General features: G+C 44.6%; 1 protein-coding gene across 1 annotated transcript in view; it reads right to left on the bottom strand.

Moving 5' to 3' along the window:
- Positions 1-8,277: 8,277 nt before the first annotated feature.
- LOC308569038 (uncharacterized protein) overlaps positions 8,278-16,653 on the bottom strand; it is a 61,720-nt gene continuing 53,344 nt past the window's right edge. The window contains exons 4-5 of the mRNA XM_081162416.1: positions 11,920-12,108; positions 8,278-9,167 (exon numbers count right to left, since the gene is read on the bottom strand). Coding sequence (XP_081018542.1) covers positions 9,014-9,167; positions 11,920-12,108 — 343 coding nt within the window. The 3' untranslated portion in view covers positions 8,278-9,013. The remainder of the gene's footprint in view (positions 9,168-11,919; positions 12,109-16,653) is intronic.

Raw genomic sequence — 16,653 nt, forward strand, 5'->3', positions numbered from 1 at the left:
GGGTAAAGCCTATTCCTTCGAAATCTAGCCAGCAGAATGCAGCCAGCAGGTGATTTCTTCTCTAGCAGTCTTTGGAAAGTCTGTGTACCCAAATCTAATCACAGGGGCTAACCTCCTGTCTGGTAATTTCTGCAAATCAACATCTACCTTCCCCGTCTCATTCCACTTTTCCCATTTTAAAAAAATTCTGTTCCGTTTGTAAGATAGTGCCAGATGACCTCTTTCACAGCGGACCAGAGTGGACAGCTTTGTTTTCTTACGGGTTGCTTGGATTGGAGACAGCTCCTGGCTCCTGCCTTCTTACAGGCCTTGCCTCAAACGCACTGGCCTGTGTAACAGAGACACAGACTAAAGACAAAAGTAAGTCACTGTCGAGGTGAGTGAGGGCCTAGGCTTTCGAGCCTGATGGGCTATGGGTCTGAGAGATGCTGTTCAGGGTCCAGACCTCAGGCTGCATGAGGCCACCCAGAGCGGACCCGGCACTAACGAAGCATCTTCCCCAGCAAGGTGCCCAGGTCAGCTTCCTCACTGTTATGATGAATGATTTATTTCCTCTACAAGATCCCATCTAATTCAACCAAAGTAAATTCCATATAAAGCACTTCATTTGCACGTGTAAACGTAACTCAAGTAGGAAGTTGCTATTCTGACCGTTTGACAATATAGGAAGAAGCACCGGGAAGGCAACTCTCGTGAAGGCCTTAGAACACTGAGTTTAAAGTGTTACAAATTCAGGCTCGGCTCTTTGGAAATTCTGGTTCACTTTGGGATGGGCAGTCGGTCAACAGAAAGGCACATTTCTTTCATTCCTCTGCCTGTCTGAAGTTAAAAAATAATAAAATGTTCCTGTCCACGTTTGCTATCAAAGAATTTCTTTCTGCAGTCCCACAAAACCAGATAGGAGAAGAAAACCAACTTACTGAGTGTCAGACATCAGGTTCGGTATTGTATAAACAGTATATATTTCATAAATGTTATCTAATTTAATTTTCAAAACACTGAAGAATTATTAAACCCCAGGGTGTCTGGCTCCTAAGCTTGAGCTCCTTCTATATTCCATTATGGCACACAGTTAGCCAATTTTCGGAGAGAAAAAATACAATAAAATTTACTTGACAGTAAAACCGTAATGTAAATAATTTAATCTTCTATTATGATCAGAAGGTTACTTTACCTGAAGGTTTATTTTTCTAAACAACAACTGTCATGGCTTAATTTTATCTTCTCACTTTTACACCCGTTGTAGCTCAAAATAAAACAGGTGTAGGTTAGGCTGAATCTATACTGACCCTCTGTCATATTCTAATATCAAATTATTTACTTAGTTGCCTTTTTTAATAACATGAGAGGGCAGAAAAAACAGCTGCTATTCGAGCCTTCTGGTTTTGTGGATTCTGTATAGTATTTGGTATTATTTACTTCTTTGTATAGCCTGTTCTCAACCTTTGGGCCTGAGGACTTTAATCAAAACAAAATCATGGATCTTAATTTTCTGAAACATTTGGTTTTTTTATTTAACCGTTGTGAACTTAGATAAAAATTGACAATATAAACAGGTTCCAGAAGGGTTGAGAAATATATGTAGATCCTAGCTGCCTAATAGATTAAAGGAATTGAAGAATTTGGGTACATCCCTCATTTCTGGGAGCATTGTCATAGAAAATCACCCCTCTTTCCCATAAAATGTTACTTGGAGAGTATTAAGAGAAAGATTGCATTTTAATGCATTTCTTACATTTATTTCCATCATTTCCCCCTCAAAGCCCATTTTGCTTTTTAATCTCTGTTTTATCACCATTTTTTAAGTCCCCCAGGATAAAAATCTTAGAATAGCACTTCCCAGAATGAGTTCTATGAAATACTAAGGTCTGTGATATCCTAATAAGGTTCCACCAAGTGAAGAATCTCTTTAGGGAATTCTAGATTAAAGACTATTTATTACATAGGTTTCCGTTCTGGTAACAGCTCAGTATCTCACATTAGACCAACATTTCTGCAGCTGAAAACTAAATTCTCGAGAAAATATAATTCTCAAAAAATATAAACTACTTGCTAGCACTGGGGAATGGCCAAAAGCAGGCAGACACTGCGCGCGAGCCAGCGCTGAGGGTGGGAACGGCGCGGGGGACCTGCCCAGTTTTAGGCCAGCCTTTGGCCTTCCTGCAGAGCAGGCCCTACAGAGAGCTGTGCCAGGCAATATGGCTAAAATGCAAGCAGAAACTCAGCATGACTGACTTGAGAAACTAGAAGACAGTCCTGGCGACCACAGCAGCTGAAAATGGAAGGCATTTCAGAAAGGAGAGACTCAGCAAGGGGGAGGCCCACATTCTATGTTAAACTCTGCTCAGATCTTTGCCTGATATCTGAACCATGCATGCATGGGACAGACTCCAATAGCCCAGCTAAGACTGAAAAAACGAAACAAAACTGAGATTGGAAATGATGCGCTTCTCAGGGAATGTAGAGGTTGCATTTTGAGTTCAGCCACGTGATCTTTCTGCTGAAACAAAAACTGAAAACTCTTTAAAGGAACATAGTAGAATTCAGAGTTTCTATAATGTATCATTTGCAATATCCAGGGTGCAATCCAAAATTATTCCAAATGTAAAGTAAGAAAGTGTGACTCCTACTCAAGAGAAAAGATAATCAACAGAGACTAACCCCTGGCTGACTCAGATAATGGTATTAGCAGACAAGAATTTTAAAACAGCCATTATAACTATGCTCAATGATGTCAAAGAAAATATGCTCACAATGACTGTAAAGATATAAAATCTCAGCAGAAAAATAGAAACTATTAAAAATGGAAATTCTAGAACTGAAAAATATAATATCTTAAAGAAAATTACACAGATTTCTTTAATGCAGAGGGTTTTTTTGTTTTTTAAATTTATATTTTTATTGATTTCAGAGAGAAGAAGGGAGAGGGAGAGAGACAGAAACATCAATGATGAGAGAGAGTCATTGATTGGCTGCCTCCTGTATGCCCCTGCTGGGGATCAGGCCCAAAACCAGTGTCCTGATCAGGAATCGAACCACAATCTCCTGGATCACAGGTCAATGCTCAACTGCTGAGCCACATGGATGTGAGAGAGACACATCGATTGGTTGCCTGCTATACATGCCCTGACCCAGGGCGGGGGGTGGGGGGGGCCTGAAACCAAGGTACATGCCCTTGGCCAGAATCGATCCCGGGGCCCTTCAGTGCATGGGCCGGTGCTCTAACCACTGAGCAAAACTGCCTAGGGCTAATAATTTTAGTTTTGACATTGTTTTTGTTAGTGCTCTGGTTACAAGATGCACAGGTTTTGAGTGGTCTACCCCAACCCTATTTTTTCCCTCCAGAAGCCCAGCTATTTTCAGTGGGCTATTTGGTAGACCATAGGAGTGTTTCAGGAACTCATAGATGATGTTACAGCAGAGACATCTGTATACTTTCCCTCTCCCTCTAATGTTCCTTACATACTTATGTAAACAAAGAAAATCTAAGCAATATAGAAGTGTAATAACAAAAACAATGGCTTTCATTTATTATGTACTCTTTGCAGATGAGTTAACAGTCATTTAATTCTCACACAATCCTGTGAACTAGGGGCTGCTGTTAGTCCCATTTTATAAAAGTGGAAACTGAGATTTATAAGTAACATGAGTAAACTGAGATTAAATACATCCAAGGTCCCACAGCAAGAAAGCGGTAGAGTGTGAATTAAAAACTTGTGCTTTTTCTATGCATTTAAACACATATCATATTGTTTTATTTTGTCGGGAGAGGGGGTTATGTAAATGGGATTATACTTAAATAGTTTAATTTACAGGTGGTGCCTTATTAGAAAGCCTAAGTAAAGGAAAGCTGTTAGTAATTCACATCTATTTACATTTCACAGGACTCATGTTTCATTCCAAGAAATCAGGCTCATCAATTATTTGCATTTGGTTACAGGTTAATTATACAAATAATTAGCCACGAGACTAGACATGAGCATGAAAGTATAATGAATAGTTTTGCTAATTGCTCTTTTCTGTTGTGGACAGTCGCTGATCTGAAGTATTAACAGCTCCCCTATTCAGCTTGCTAAATTTTTCTATCTTTCACTTTGTGGAAAAGTCCAAATCAGAGGTGACAATTAGATTTCCTCTGTCAGGCCAACCCTAACCTATTGATTATGGCTATTGGGAGCACTGTGTTGAGAAGCTTGGCAGATGGGGTGGGGGGTGTCACCTGGGCCCCAGGGGAATCACATTGTGATGGGTGAATGTGTTTGCCACAGGTGAGAGAGTGGGATGGGAGCAGGTGAGCCAGACATTTGCCATCTCTCGCCTGAGGACTGAGAAACTTACTTTAACCTTGGAGGTCATAGCATCCTACTTTCTGCTCCCTTGAACAATCCTACAAATATGCTGTGTTCCGGGGCAGAGATATGAAAATGAGTCAGGCATGGATTCTGTCTCCTAATAAGAAAGGCATAAATGGCCATGCACAAATTAAAAAGTGCTAAGTGCCCTAAAAATAACAGATAGTGTGACATAAGGGATCCAAAGAGAGACTATTATTTATAGTAACAGGAAGGCTGGGGAGAGACGGATCAAGTGTCCCCTTTTAGGTGAGCCTTCAGGGATAGATAGAAATGGATGGTGGGGTGAAGTGAGGAAGGCTCAGCCTTTTCCCCATTTTTGGGCAGATGATGAATCCCCTGTTGTGACGAGAAAGGAGGAAATGCGACCCGGGCATGTCCGAGAGTTCAGGGCGGCTGGAATGTAGGGAAATGAAGGAAGGTAATGTTGGGAAACAAGGGCAGGCCAGGTTGTAAAGGGCCTGGGAATGTTCTGGAACATTGTCTCTCAAGGTGTGTCCACAGGATGTTCATACTTTTTACGTAACAAAAGGATCCTGTTGTCAACTGTGTTGGAGAAACACTGAACTAAAAACAAATGGATTTCTATAGCGCAGGCGGCTTCAGAGCTTTTCAAATGAGAACGTACACTGAATTTCCAAGAGGGATGTGTAGTTTACAAAACTCCCAAACTCCATGATCATAGACATGTTTTTCTTGGCCCAGGAGATTAGCACGGTCTGCAGGAGCTTTATGGAAGCAATGGCCCTGCAGAGGTGTGATGCTCGCAGAATACGCATTCAGCATCCATCCCCTAACTGATCAACCTGCTGATCTTCCAGGAGCCTGGACTGGTGTTGCAGGAACAGGGAAAACAGATTAGCCCCAAAGAAGGCACTGACCCCTTTCCCTCCCCGTTTCCCCCCTGCTTCGTTGTTATGAGGATCTGCCCTTTTCAGCCTGGCGCAGCTGTAGGGCTCTCCCTCCGGAGCTAGTTCCCACCCTGATAAAACCTGCCTTGTTCCAGGGCTCCAATGGTGCCCTGTTTTGAATCTCCCATCTGTCATCCTGGATCCCAGACGAGCTGCCTGCCCTGCCCTCGGCTGCCTGGTGCCCCCTGACCCCCTGGGCTCTTTCTTTGCCACTGCCCTGACCTCTGCATACTTTGAGTGCTTCTGGTCCTCCTGGCAAACCTTGGGATGTCCCGACTCCAGCTGCTCAAGGCTCTGGGGTCACTGTGGCTCCTGCCACTCATTCAGGGACAAGGTACCTGTGTGCAACGTTCTGGGGACCTAAGGCTCACGCTTGCCCAATAGACACCTTCTGCCACCTTTCCCGGCTGCAGTGGCTTCCAGGTGACAGTCCCTAATTCTGCTTAGAGGAAACGGTAGAAACTGTAAGAGGAGATGCTGCGACTATGGACCAGCTGTTGTGACCAGAAAAAGGACTTGAGATTCATTACAGGAGTGTGCAGCCAAGACTTGGGGCCCCAGAGGCCTACCAATTACTGAAAGTAGTTAGGAACAATAAAGAACAAAATTACAAAAACATGACCTTACCTTTGTAAGGCATGAGCAGTTCTGGTTGATGCATCTCAAGAAAGAACGGAGTTCACGGGCCTTTTACATGATCAGGGGACGGCGGGGGGGGGGGGGGGGGGGGGGTTCTGTATGAGGCCAGGGTGGAGACTAGAGACCGAAAGGTCGTTCGCAACAGTCCAGATGACTGTGAAAGGGACTAATGTAAACACAGACCAACCCCCACCTGCTAGAACTGGGAAGTGTCCCGAGATCTTCAAGATTTCAAGCAAGTAGAAACTGGTTACTAAATGTACGAACTCATCACCTCCCCCACAAGAGGTAGCAGAGGCTGAAAATGGAAATAGCTTCAGAACGGCCTACATAACGCTGTGGCCGCCGGAAGCGGCACAGGTTACCCAGGGAAGCCTGAGGGTGGCAGAGGAAGCGAGGGGGACGCCAGTGGTGTCTTCCTACCACACAGCCTCCGCTTCACTCTCAGCGTCAGTGGGAAAGACCTTGGGCGAAGACCATATAGGTCAATCTTACTTTAAAAAAATAAGATTGCCTATAGAGTCATCAGGCTATCGAAGCATTTTTATATACATTATTTTTCAACCTTACAATAGCACAGGAGATGACAATTAGCCCCATTTCACAGATGAGAAACCTCTGAGAGGTTAAATAACTACTCAAGATCACACAGCCAGTAAAATGGAGGAGCTGGGACTTAAAGGCCAGGCATACTCTGTCCTTCGTGCCTAAATTTAGTCTCAGACTGCCAGCCTAAATTCCTAAAATGGTGCTTTTGCCCCGTGCTCATCGCTGAAGGACCTCAGTCATTATAGGTGCAGTGCATCTGTTCCTGTTCCTCAAAAGTTCAAAGTACCCAGCAGGAGAGAAGGGACAGTTCGGGTCCTGGGGCTGAGACAAGAAGGGGAGTGGGAGGGCGTAATAAAGGCAGGCATTTTGTGTATTCTGTCTTGTAATCGTCACAACACTCATTTTCATTTCCATTTTGGATTTGTGAAGACTGTGCCTCCGAGAGATTATGTAGAATACCTAAGAGCCCGTAGTGTGTGGGCATCAGACCCAGTATGTGAAACCAAATCTGTGTGATGCCAAAGCCGCGTCCCAGGACAGGGAGAGAGCAGCCCATCTCTGGAGGAAGGCAACCCCAGAGGTTACCTCCATGGCCACAGACTCCAGAGAGCTCTCTGCTCTGCACTTTTGCTAAGTCAACCTCTGGCAGGGGCGGAGGAGGACCGTGCCATACAGAATTCCAGTTGGAATTGTGTCTGTTGAATGGATTTGGATGAGTTCCACCTTTTACCTTGTCAACATTTTTCTTAGTTGGCTACAGTGCTGGGTTTTGAACAAGACAGATGGATATTCTGGTTCCTCTTACTCAGGGATTTTCAACCTCAGGCATATTGACATTGCGAGTAGGAGACTTTGTTGTTGGGGGCTGTCCTTCGTATTGCAGGATGTTTAGCGATATCCCTGGTCTCTCTGCCCACGAGATATCAGTAACACTCCCCTCCACCGGTGGTGACAACCAAAAAATGTCCACAGGCCTTGCCAAATGTAGCCTGGGGGCAAAAATCACCCCCTGCTTGAAAACCCCTGGGGTCCCTCAAGAGGCTACATGTTCTCCTAGTCTTTCTATGAAAAACCCAACAAACCTACTCACACCCAACCCCCAGGAATACAAGCCAAGGGGAGACGGTCCAGTGACACCTGTGGGTGCAGCCTGGCTTTCCCGATTTAGGGGAGGGAGCGCAGCACAGATTGCTGGCCCTGTACTTACTTGATGCCCCCACGAGATGTGAAAAATGTAGAGCTTTCAACGTGCAGATGGCTCGCACCGCTTAATTACCAGCCAAAAGCACGCTAACAGGCTCCCCCCTCTCCCTGCCTGCAACAGCCCCCCAGGAGCAGTGGACGCATTACCGATGGGGAGCCGTTGCCCTTTCCCAAATTCTTCTCATACACTAATTATTTCATTCTAAAGAGACAAAGCAGAGAGAATGTAACATATGATTCTGACGACACTTTTTTTTAAAAAAAACAAACTGTCTGCTTTTCCCAGTGACTAGAGCATAGGAGCTGGTTGCTAGGCAACTGGGAAACTGCAGACTCGTGTACTGGCCATGCTGGTTTCGGAAATGAGCCATAAAAGGAATTCCCCAGTGAGAAGGGATCCCATACCATTGCCTGGTTGCCATGGACACCATACATAAGTGATGGATCCTGGGTTACAGGCCCCGCTTAAGAAAAAAATATGTCACCCCCGCTTAAAACTTGAATGGTGTGAGAAATGTATGGAAGTCTTCCTGCCTTCCATTATCCATCGGCACGTCCCAGCCCCTGCCCCACGTGCTCCCTCCGAAAGAGAGGTCTGCATCTAAGTGGCTGAGACTTTCCATCCAATTTCAGCTCTGCTTTTATTTAATATGTTCCAGTCTTTGCTCGGGTGGGAAGGGAGTCTGCAATCTAGAAAGCAAATTTTTAAGTAAGGAAAGATGGTTCGGTGGTAGACAGGCTGGCTGTCTATCATCCACCCAATTGGGAGCCATACAGCCCCAAGATCAGGCACAAGGGCAACTCTCTATGTTCACACGTTCTATCGGAATTTTGCAAAACAAGAGAGATTAGCAGAGAGAAAGACAATAGCCGTGACTTCAAAATGAAATTGGCATGTCATGCAGAGCAAGGCACACAATAGGCCACAGCAATTCTGTCAGAAATTAGAAACAGACTTCAGATGATAGGAATGAAAAATGTGAGGCAAATATAAAGATGTGGAGCTTAAAACGCAAAGATGAGCAGGTTTAAGCTGCGCTTCCTCTGCCGAACAGTAGCACAGGTGGGCCTGGTCATAACATCAGACGACATCCTCGTGGACAAGAGACGTGGGACACCAGACTGTAACCCCCAGGTCTCACAGATGAGCAGGCTGAGACCCAAAGAAGACTAGACAAACCTTTCTCAATGGTGGTCTGTATAAAACAGCTCTGCATTCTTAATATTGCTGCACAACATATCACCCCAGATTGTAGCCGCTTATGACAACACATAGTGATCATCTCAGTTCCAGTGGGTCAGGAATCCAGGAGCATCTTAGCCGAGTGCTTCAGGCTCGAGGTCCCTCACAGGCTATGCTCAAGCTGTCAGAGGGGCTGCAGGCATCTCGAGGCTCAGCTGGGGGAGGACACTCACGTGGCTGTTGGCTGCAGACTTCAGAGTCTTGCTATGTCGGCCTCTCAACAGGGCAGCTATGGCATGGCAGTTGGCTTCCTCACAGCCAAAGGGCACCCTAGATGGAAGCCACAGTCTTTTTTAACTTAAGCTCAGAAGTGTTATCCCTTCATTTGCATCATATTTATTAGACTCGAGTTACTAGGTCCAGGCCATACTGAAACAGGGGAGTCGTAAGGGCATGGAGACCAGGAGGTGGGGACCACGGTGGCCATCTCAGAGGCTGCCGGACACAATAAACAAGCATGCTTCCTGGAGCAGAACCGTGACCAGAGACACGGTGGGGACTGGGCGCCTAACTGGGCGTGGACCGGGGGTCGGGGAGAGCAAGTCTAGGGAGGGACAGTGAGGGGAAGTTAAAGGGTAGAGGCCAGGTAACTGTGAGAAGGAAAAATAGCAGAGAGGGGAACGAGAACCTGGTAGAATGGGGACAAATGGGGGGGAAGGAATTGGGGAGGTGGGATGAAGGGCACAAATTATAAGGAAACAGGGTGGAGGCTGAAGGCTGAATCGGAAGCATAAGGGGACTAAAGACCAGGGAGCAGGGAACAGCAGGGGGGGAAGAGAGCAGGGAGGCAAGGAGCTTACGCGGACCGTGCCCAAGAACAGGGGGGAAATTGTTAGAGGTGCGCTGGCGGGGGGGGGGGGGGGGGGGGGGAGTGATGGTGGGGAATCTCTACAGAAAAGATGGGGAAAGGGGGAGGTGTCATGGGGCTGGGACAGAAGGTGGCAACCGAGGGACAGAGAACCTACTGAGTGCCTCAGTTTATCCCACGGACCCACGTAAAAGAAAACTCTCCTGCAAGCCTGTGGAGCTTCTTCTCCATATCTGCATTGCTAAGAGCCGCCCTTGTTCTTCCAGTGCCCACAGTGCCTTGCCCTGTCTTGAGTAGCATGTCAAAAACTCTGAGGAACCGAACATGTACCTCCCCTGAATCCAATAAGACATCCTGCTGCTTTAACTTATTAGCTTCACAGCAAAGTGGGAAAAGCCCGGCTCTCCCCCCTCAGCCAGCTCTTCACCGGCTGTTTGACGCTGGGCAAGTGACTTAACCACACTGGAATGCAGTGTCCTTATCAGTAAAACAGGTCTTTAAAGTGTTTTCTAGCTCGGAGACCTCACCAATTCCACCTCAGGGACTAGAATTAGGAATCACAGTAGAAACGGTCAATGGATCTGATTCCAACACAGGCAGACTTGACATAGAACCGTTCTGGATTCCGTTTTGCCAAAATGCCAGTCCATCAACATGCTTCTCAAAGGAAGTTCAGCTCCACTCCTGCGTGGCATCTGTGTACTGCAGAGACTCCATGAGCTTCATTCTCCTCGGCAAGATCCCTCTGTGATGCTGTGTTAGGAACTTAGACTCATCACCCTCATGACAACAGAACCACCAGGCATGGCTGGCTCAGCTGTGAGGGGGCTGAGAGAGCGGGACTCACGGGGCCAGAGGTTCCAGGATCTCCGCGAGGTGTCATGGAACGAGGGTGCCCGAGTTTCATCATACTGTTCAGTTGTCAGTGTTCAGAGCTGGTACCGAGGACCAAAGGCCAGTGCCACATACTTGTTTGGCCCCTGCTCACTGGGGTAAATTACGGGTGGCCTGCCTGCCACACTGTTGTCCCTGAGGTACCCAGGGATCTGCAGCCACTTTCAAAAAGCATCTAAGGAAAAAGCCTACACTAATCACACAATAGCACTGTTGGTAGATTGAAGATCATGTTGAGAACAAAGGTTGTGTACAGGGTGGGGCAAAAGTAGGTTTACAGTTGTTTGTATGGAAAATACAATAATTAATAAATAATAACACAAGAATAAACTGTGTTTTGCACACTCACTTCTATGGCTTCCATCTACTTAAAGTGATGGATGGGAGCATTTTGCAAAGGCTTGATATGAATCTGCTGGTTGTGGCCACTGGTTCCATTTCCTAGTATTTCTATATAAAGAAAATATTTTGAGGGAAAGACTTCACTTTCCTAATAAGTCTCTAAAAACCTTTTTGATTTGCAGAAAATGTGTATAGGAGGCAATTCCTAATAAAGAGTCATTATTTTAGCGACTCTCGGGAGCAGTGGAGAGCCTACCTCCTCCCACACTCCGAGATGATAAGTCTAATAGATGCATTGGTGTCCTGCCCATGGCCATTTACATTTCAGCCACTTCCATTTGGCTTCCAACCACCAGCACTCACAGTCCAAGAGCTTTCTTGGATTTCAGTCGCCCCTGCTGGGAAATTAACACCCACACCCTCCCTGGAAGCAGCCCTCTACCAATGACTGAGGGAACAGTGTAAAATATCCCAGCTCGCTCACCCTCGGGTGATAGATATCCAAGGTGCATCTCATGCACTGTCTCCCAGAGGTTCCCGGGAGGACTGAGCCCCACTTGCCTACCTACCGTAATAACCTGCTCAATGACATATCTTTTATTGACTTCCCTTCCTTGTATCACCTTCCCACTCCCCTCCTGGTACTTTCTGGCATTACCCCCCTAATAAACCATTTGCTCTTAAGCCCTTCAAGGACTACTTCTAGGGGAACCCAAACTTCTGTTAGGGCAAGAGGAAGGAACAGAGAAAAATGATTATTATTTCTCAAAAGGATTTCTAGAAGCAATGTGCTCCCATGGTACACTTAAGAGTTCATTTACAGCTCATTACCTTCCCTTACAGAAATGTTATGGGATAGATAAGGCAAGAAGTGCTGCCAACTAAAGACCAGTCAGAAATGAAGGTGAAGCCTCTCTGACATGCTCGTGGAGTTGACTAGAAATATTGACTCAATATACAGAACTTCTATTTACTCACCCATTTCCTCTGTTAGCAGTGCTGCAGCATCCCTCGTGTCTCGTGGCCATGGAGTCATCCGGAAAAACACGCTGGCTAGGAACAAGGGTCTTTTCAGAGGAGACAATGCTGGAGCTTGGCGGTGCCCATACTGGCTCATCTGGTTTGCCTCCAGCAACATCTGGTCCAGAGGCTGCCCAGTGCAGAGGACTGGGGGAAGGGGGAGTTGAAGGGTAACTGAATGGGAAGCAGCTTACAGCATGTGGGCTCAATTTTCCTCAAAAAGCTCATAATATAACTGTCAAAAAATGGCACTATGAACCCAAATTATAAGATAATTATATTTAGTCCCCAATTCAACACAATAAAGGTTATTTGCTCTCATGTCCTAGCAACCACCTCATGGCGGGGGGGTGGATATCATACAAAAACAAAATGTAAACTCGCAAAGCAGTAATAAAACCAGCACACAACTATTCATTTCAAGTCTATTTTGAAAAGCCTTTGATAATACCAGTAATTCCCTGTAAAGCTTCTATTCTTTTGCCACAATTCCCTTCTGGAGATAGAAAAAGCTTTTGCTGTTTTACAGCCATTCCTTTTAGGGAGATAAAGTCTACTTTATTTCCCAATTTTAAAAGCTTGTCATTCTTAAAAATAATAATAAAAGAAAGAAATCCCTGACCACCTATATCCAGCTAAACCTACCAAATAGGCAGGACTTAGTGGCAACATCAATGTGAATCCTTGTTTTGCACAACAAAATTCATTTAATGGTCTTAACAAGGAGCTTAAATGTAGCCCAAGAGCCTTGTCCATAAGATGCTGAAATATTCCAATAAAGAGTAGAAAATTAAACCAACTGTCCACCCATGTCTAAATATTCTGATGCTTCATAGCATGCAGTCTGGCTGGTATCCCTTTTATGTCCTGGGTGACACCATGGAGGCTGAGAATTCCTCTGGGTACCAACAACAGAGGTAGGAGGAGGAAGGGTCTTAAGACAACTTTGATAGCAAGAACGAATCTACTTAGACATGCTCCCGTAAGAGAGTTGTAAGATTTCACTGACTCCAAGGAAATGGAGTGATCAGGCCTCAGGAAGAGTGAGAACCAGCAGCAGTTACTGGGGGGAGTGAGATGGTAGAAAAAGGGCGGGCAGAGCTGTGTGCAGAGACAGCTGCACCTAGAAGGAAGCAGGTATATGGGCGATTAGTCCCTTTAATACAGAAAGACAAACCTGGGAGTAAATAGGAGTAGAAGGTGAAGAAAGAAGTAAAATAAGAGGAACCAAATTAAAAGGGCAGAAATGCATAAGCTCAGGAGTGAGGAAATGTCATCAATAAATACTTCAGCCAGAAGTCAGCAGCTCGCTGGCAGTAAAGATTGACTATCCCTAATGCAGAACCAGCCTGCCTAATACTGAGAGACTGCGAATACAAAGCCCTTCTAATTTATCCAAATTGGCCATTCTACTTTACGTGATTTACATTCTGATTTTATGGCCTATTTATAAAGAAATAAAGTTGTATTAATTGAAAGGATGTATATGATCCTGATGAAGTCCATGTACTTTATATACTTAAGTTTTAAAGTTTTAATAATCTGGATTAAATGTATGTAAAAAGACTGGTCTTCTAGTCAAGGTGGCAGAGTAGGGAAAGACTATGCTTGCCTCCTCCCACAACCACATTAAAATCACAACTAAATTATAGAGCAACCATCATGGAAAATCAAAGATACCATAAAACAAATGAAAATGAAAACACAACAACCCCAAATCTATGGGACATAGCCAAAGCAGTTCTAAGAGGGAAATTTATAGCAATACAGGCCTACCTCAAGAAACAAGAAAGAGTTCAAAAAGAAATCTAACCTTACACCAAAAGGGACTAGAAAAAGAACAAATGAAGGCTAAAGTGAGTAGAAGAAAGGAAATAATAACGATCAGAGCACAAATAAACAACAGCGTCTCAAAAAAAAAATAGAAAAGATCATTGAAACCAAGAGCTGGTTCTTTGAAAAAAAATTAAATTGATAAACATTTAGCCAGACTTATCAAGAAAAAAAGAGAGAGGGTCCAAATGAATAAAATCAGAAATGAAAGAGGAAATGACACCACCACAGAAATACAAAGGATTATAAGAAAATATTATGAAAAATCATATGCTGCACTAATTTGAAAAGATATATGTATCCCATGTTCATTTCAGCATTATTTACACTAGCCAAGATATGGAAGCAACCTAAGTGTCCATCAACAGACAAACAGATAAAGAAGAAGTGGTACATATATAGAATAAAATATTACTCAGCCAAGAAAAAGAATGAGAACTTACCTTTTGTGACAACATAGATGAACCTAGAGGGTATTATGCTAAGTGAAATAAGTCAGACAGAGAAAGACAAATACCATAGGACTTCACTTATATGTGGAATTTAAAAAAAAAAAAGAAGAGAACTTACAAAACAGAAACAAACTCATAGATACATCATAGATACAGAGAACAAACTGATGTTTTCCAGATGGGAAAAGGTGTGGGGGTAGGTAAAAAAGGTGAAGGGATTAAGTACAAATTGGCAGTTATTGAAAATAGTTATGGGGATGCAAAGTATACCTTAGGGAATATAGTCAATAATATTGTAATAACTATGTATGATGTCTGGTGGGTTCTAGAGTTATTGGGGGAGTCACTTCTTAAGTTATATAAATGTCTAACTACTATGCTGTACACCTGAAACCCATATAATATTGAATGTCAACTGTAATTGAAAAGAAAATAGAAAAAAATGTATATGAAAATGATCCATAATTGTATTTTGGGCACTCTGATGCTTCTTGCCGCAACTGATGTGGACTTCAGTTTGCTCCACTAGGTTTAATTTCACATATATAGTGGCCATTTTTTTTTTATTTTTATTTTTTTAACAGAGAGGAAGGGAGGAGAGAGAAAATGCACATCTATGTGAGAAAGAAACACAGCTCAGCTATCCCCACCGCACCCAACCCCACATGCACCCAGACCAGGAACAGAACCTGCAACTTGGGCCTCTGCCCTCACCAGGAATGGAACCGGTGACCCTTGGGTGCACAGGATGACACTCAATCAACTGAGCCACACTGGGGCCAGGGCATATGGTGGTCATTGTTTTTCTTAAGATTTATTACCTCAACTTTAATAAATCAGTGTTTAAATTTCACTTCAATTTTTATCAGAATTTTTTCCTGAATCCATATGAAATTAAAACACTTATATGGACAAAGAATTGAATGAGACATAGCCCTGTCTTTATGGATCTTGTATTTGAAAGGAGAGGAAGTGAGTGGAAGGGGAATTAGACACAATTAGACATATACACTAGTAACAATAAAGCAGTAAACACTATTATCTGCTTCAATGCAGGCTCTTCTTTAAACCTCTCCCCCTCACCGATTGGAGCCTTAGGCCCCCCCTCACCTGTTACATCTCTTCACCCCCAATCTTTCTATCTAAATCTCACCTATCCTTTCCTGCTACTCATTCCATAACTGTACAGCCTCGTCAGGTCCTTCCACAGCATGTGATCTCCTCGGGACCTCGGCAGCCTTTGCTTATTCCACTAGGATGCTTATTCCACCTGTCCTCAGAGAGAGGCTGAGCCCGAGGACAAGGGCCTGGTGACAGTGAAGGTGCCCTGTGGCTGCCCTTACGGAAGGTGTGTCATCCTGGAAACCCTGTCCCTGGGGATTGGGGGACAGTAGCTCCTGCCTTCATTGCCTCTGCCCCGATGCCAATGGCGGTAGGGGTCTGAGGCCCAGGACTTTCCGGTCTGCCTGTTGCTAGCATCAATGTTTGCCTGTTTTCCAAGGGTCCTCAGGAGACGCCTCTGGCCTGCAGCCCCAGTTCCATGGAAGCAATAAACTCTTACTGCTTTGGAAGTGCAGCCAAAAGCATCTGATTCTTATCAGAGGCTAAAGGACAGGTTTTACTGGGGTTCCTGCGCCCAAACTTGAAAAGTAAGTTCATCTGCCCGTTTACTCCCCACACATGGGTTGCCATCCTATTTTCGAGAAAAGGTCAAATGTTCCATCGGTATAATGACTCTAGAGATTACCACGTGGCCTAGTGACCACTGGTTTCTGGTGACTAGAGTGAAGCTGACCAACTCTGCCAGTTTGCCTAGGAGTAAGGGGTTTCCTGGGACTTGGGACATTCACGCCTAAAACCAGGCATGTCCCAAGCAACTCAGGACAAGTTGATCACCTTAATTAGAACTAAACCCCGACTTCTTAGACTTCCTCCCCAGCAAAGACAGGACTTAGAACTTAGCCAAAAATGATGGAGAACAAAAGAAGAGCTGGATCTGGAACCTCAGGCCACAGCTGTCCTCTGCTTTATTCAGAACCCTGTGTGTATGTGGGATACTTTGTCCCCTAGACTTGGATGGGGAGGGAGAAGGCAGAACAGAGATTTTTATCACCACCACTTACCTGGACAGTATTCTAGGTCTTGACAAAATGGGATGTTGACAGTTTGTGGATGGAGAAATATATGACTGGTACAGAATTGGGTGAGGGACCTGCAACACCCAAACCTTCCTTCCTTTCATCACCCATCCCTTCCTGCAAGGCAATAAGGGAATCTACTCACTGAGGACAAGGGGAGGCAGAAGGACACAACCTAGCTGGTGCTTTGGCCCCAAATCCTGTTGTCGAACTCCAGTGAACTGGCCTTGTCACCGAAAGGGCTCTCTCAGGCTGCATCAGAACCAAAG

This window comes from Miniopterus schreibersii (assembly GCF_964146895.1).
Source record: "Miniopterus schreibersii genome assembly, chromosome: 16".
NCBI lineage: Eukaryota > Metazoa > Chordata > Mammalia > Chiroptera > Miniopteridae > Miniopterus > Miniopterus schreibersii.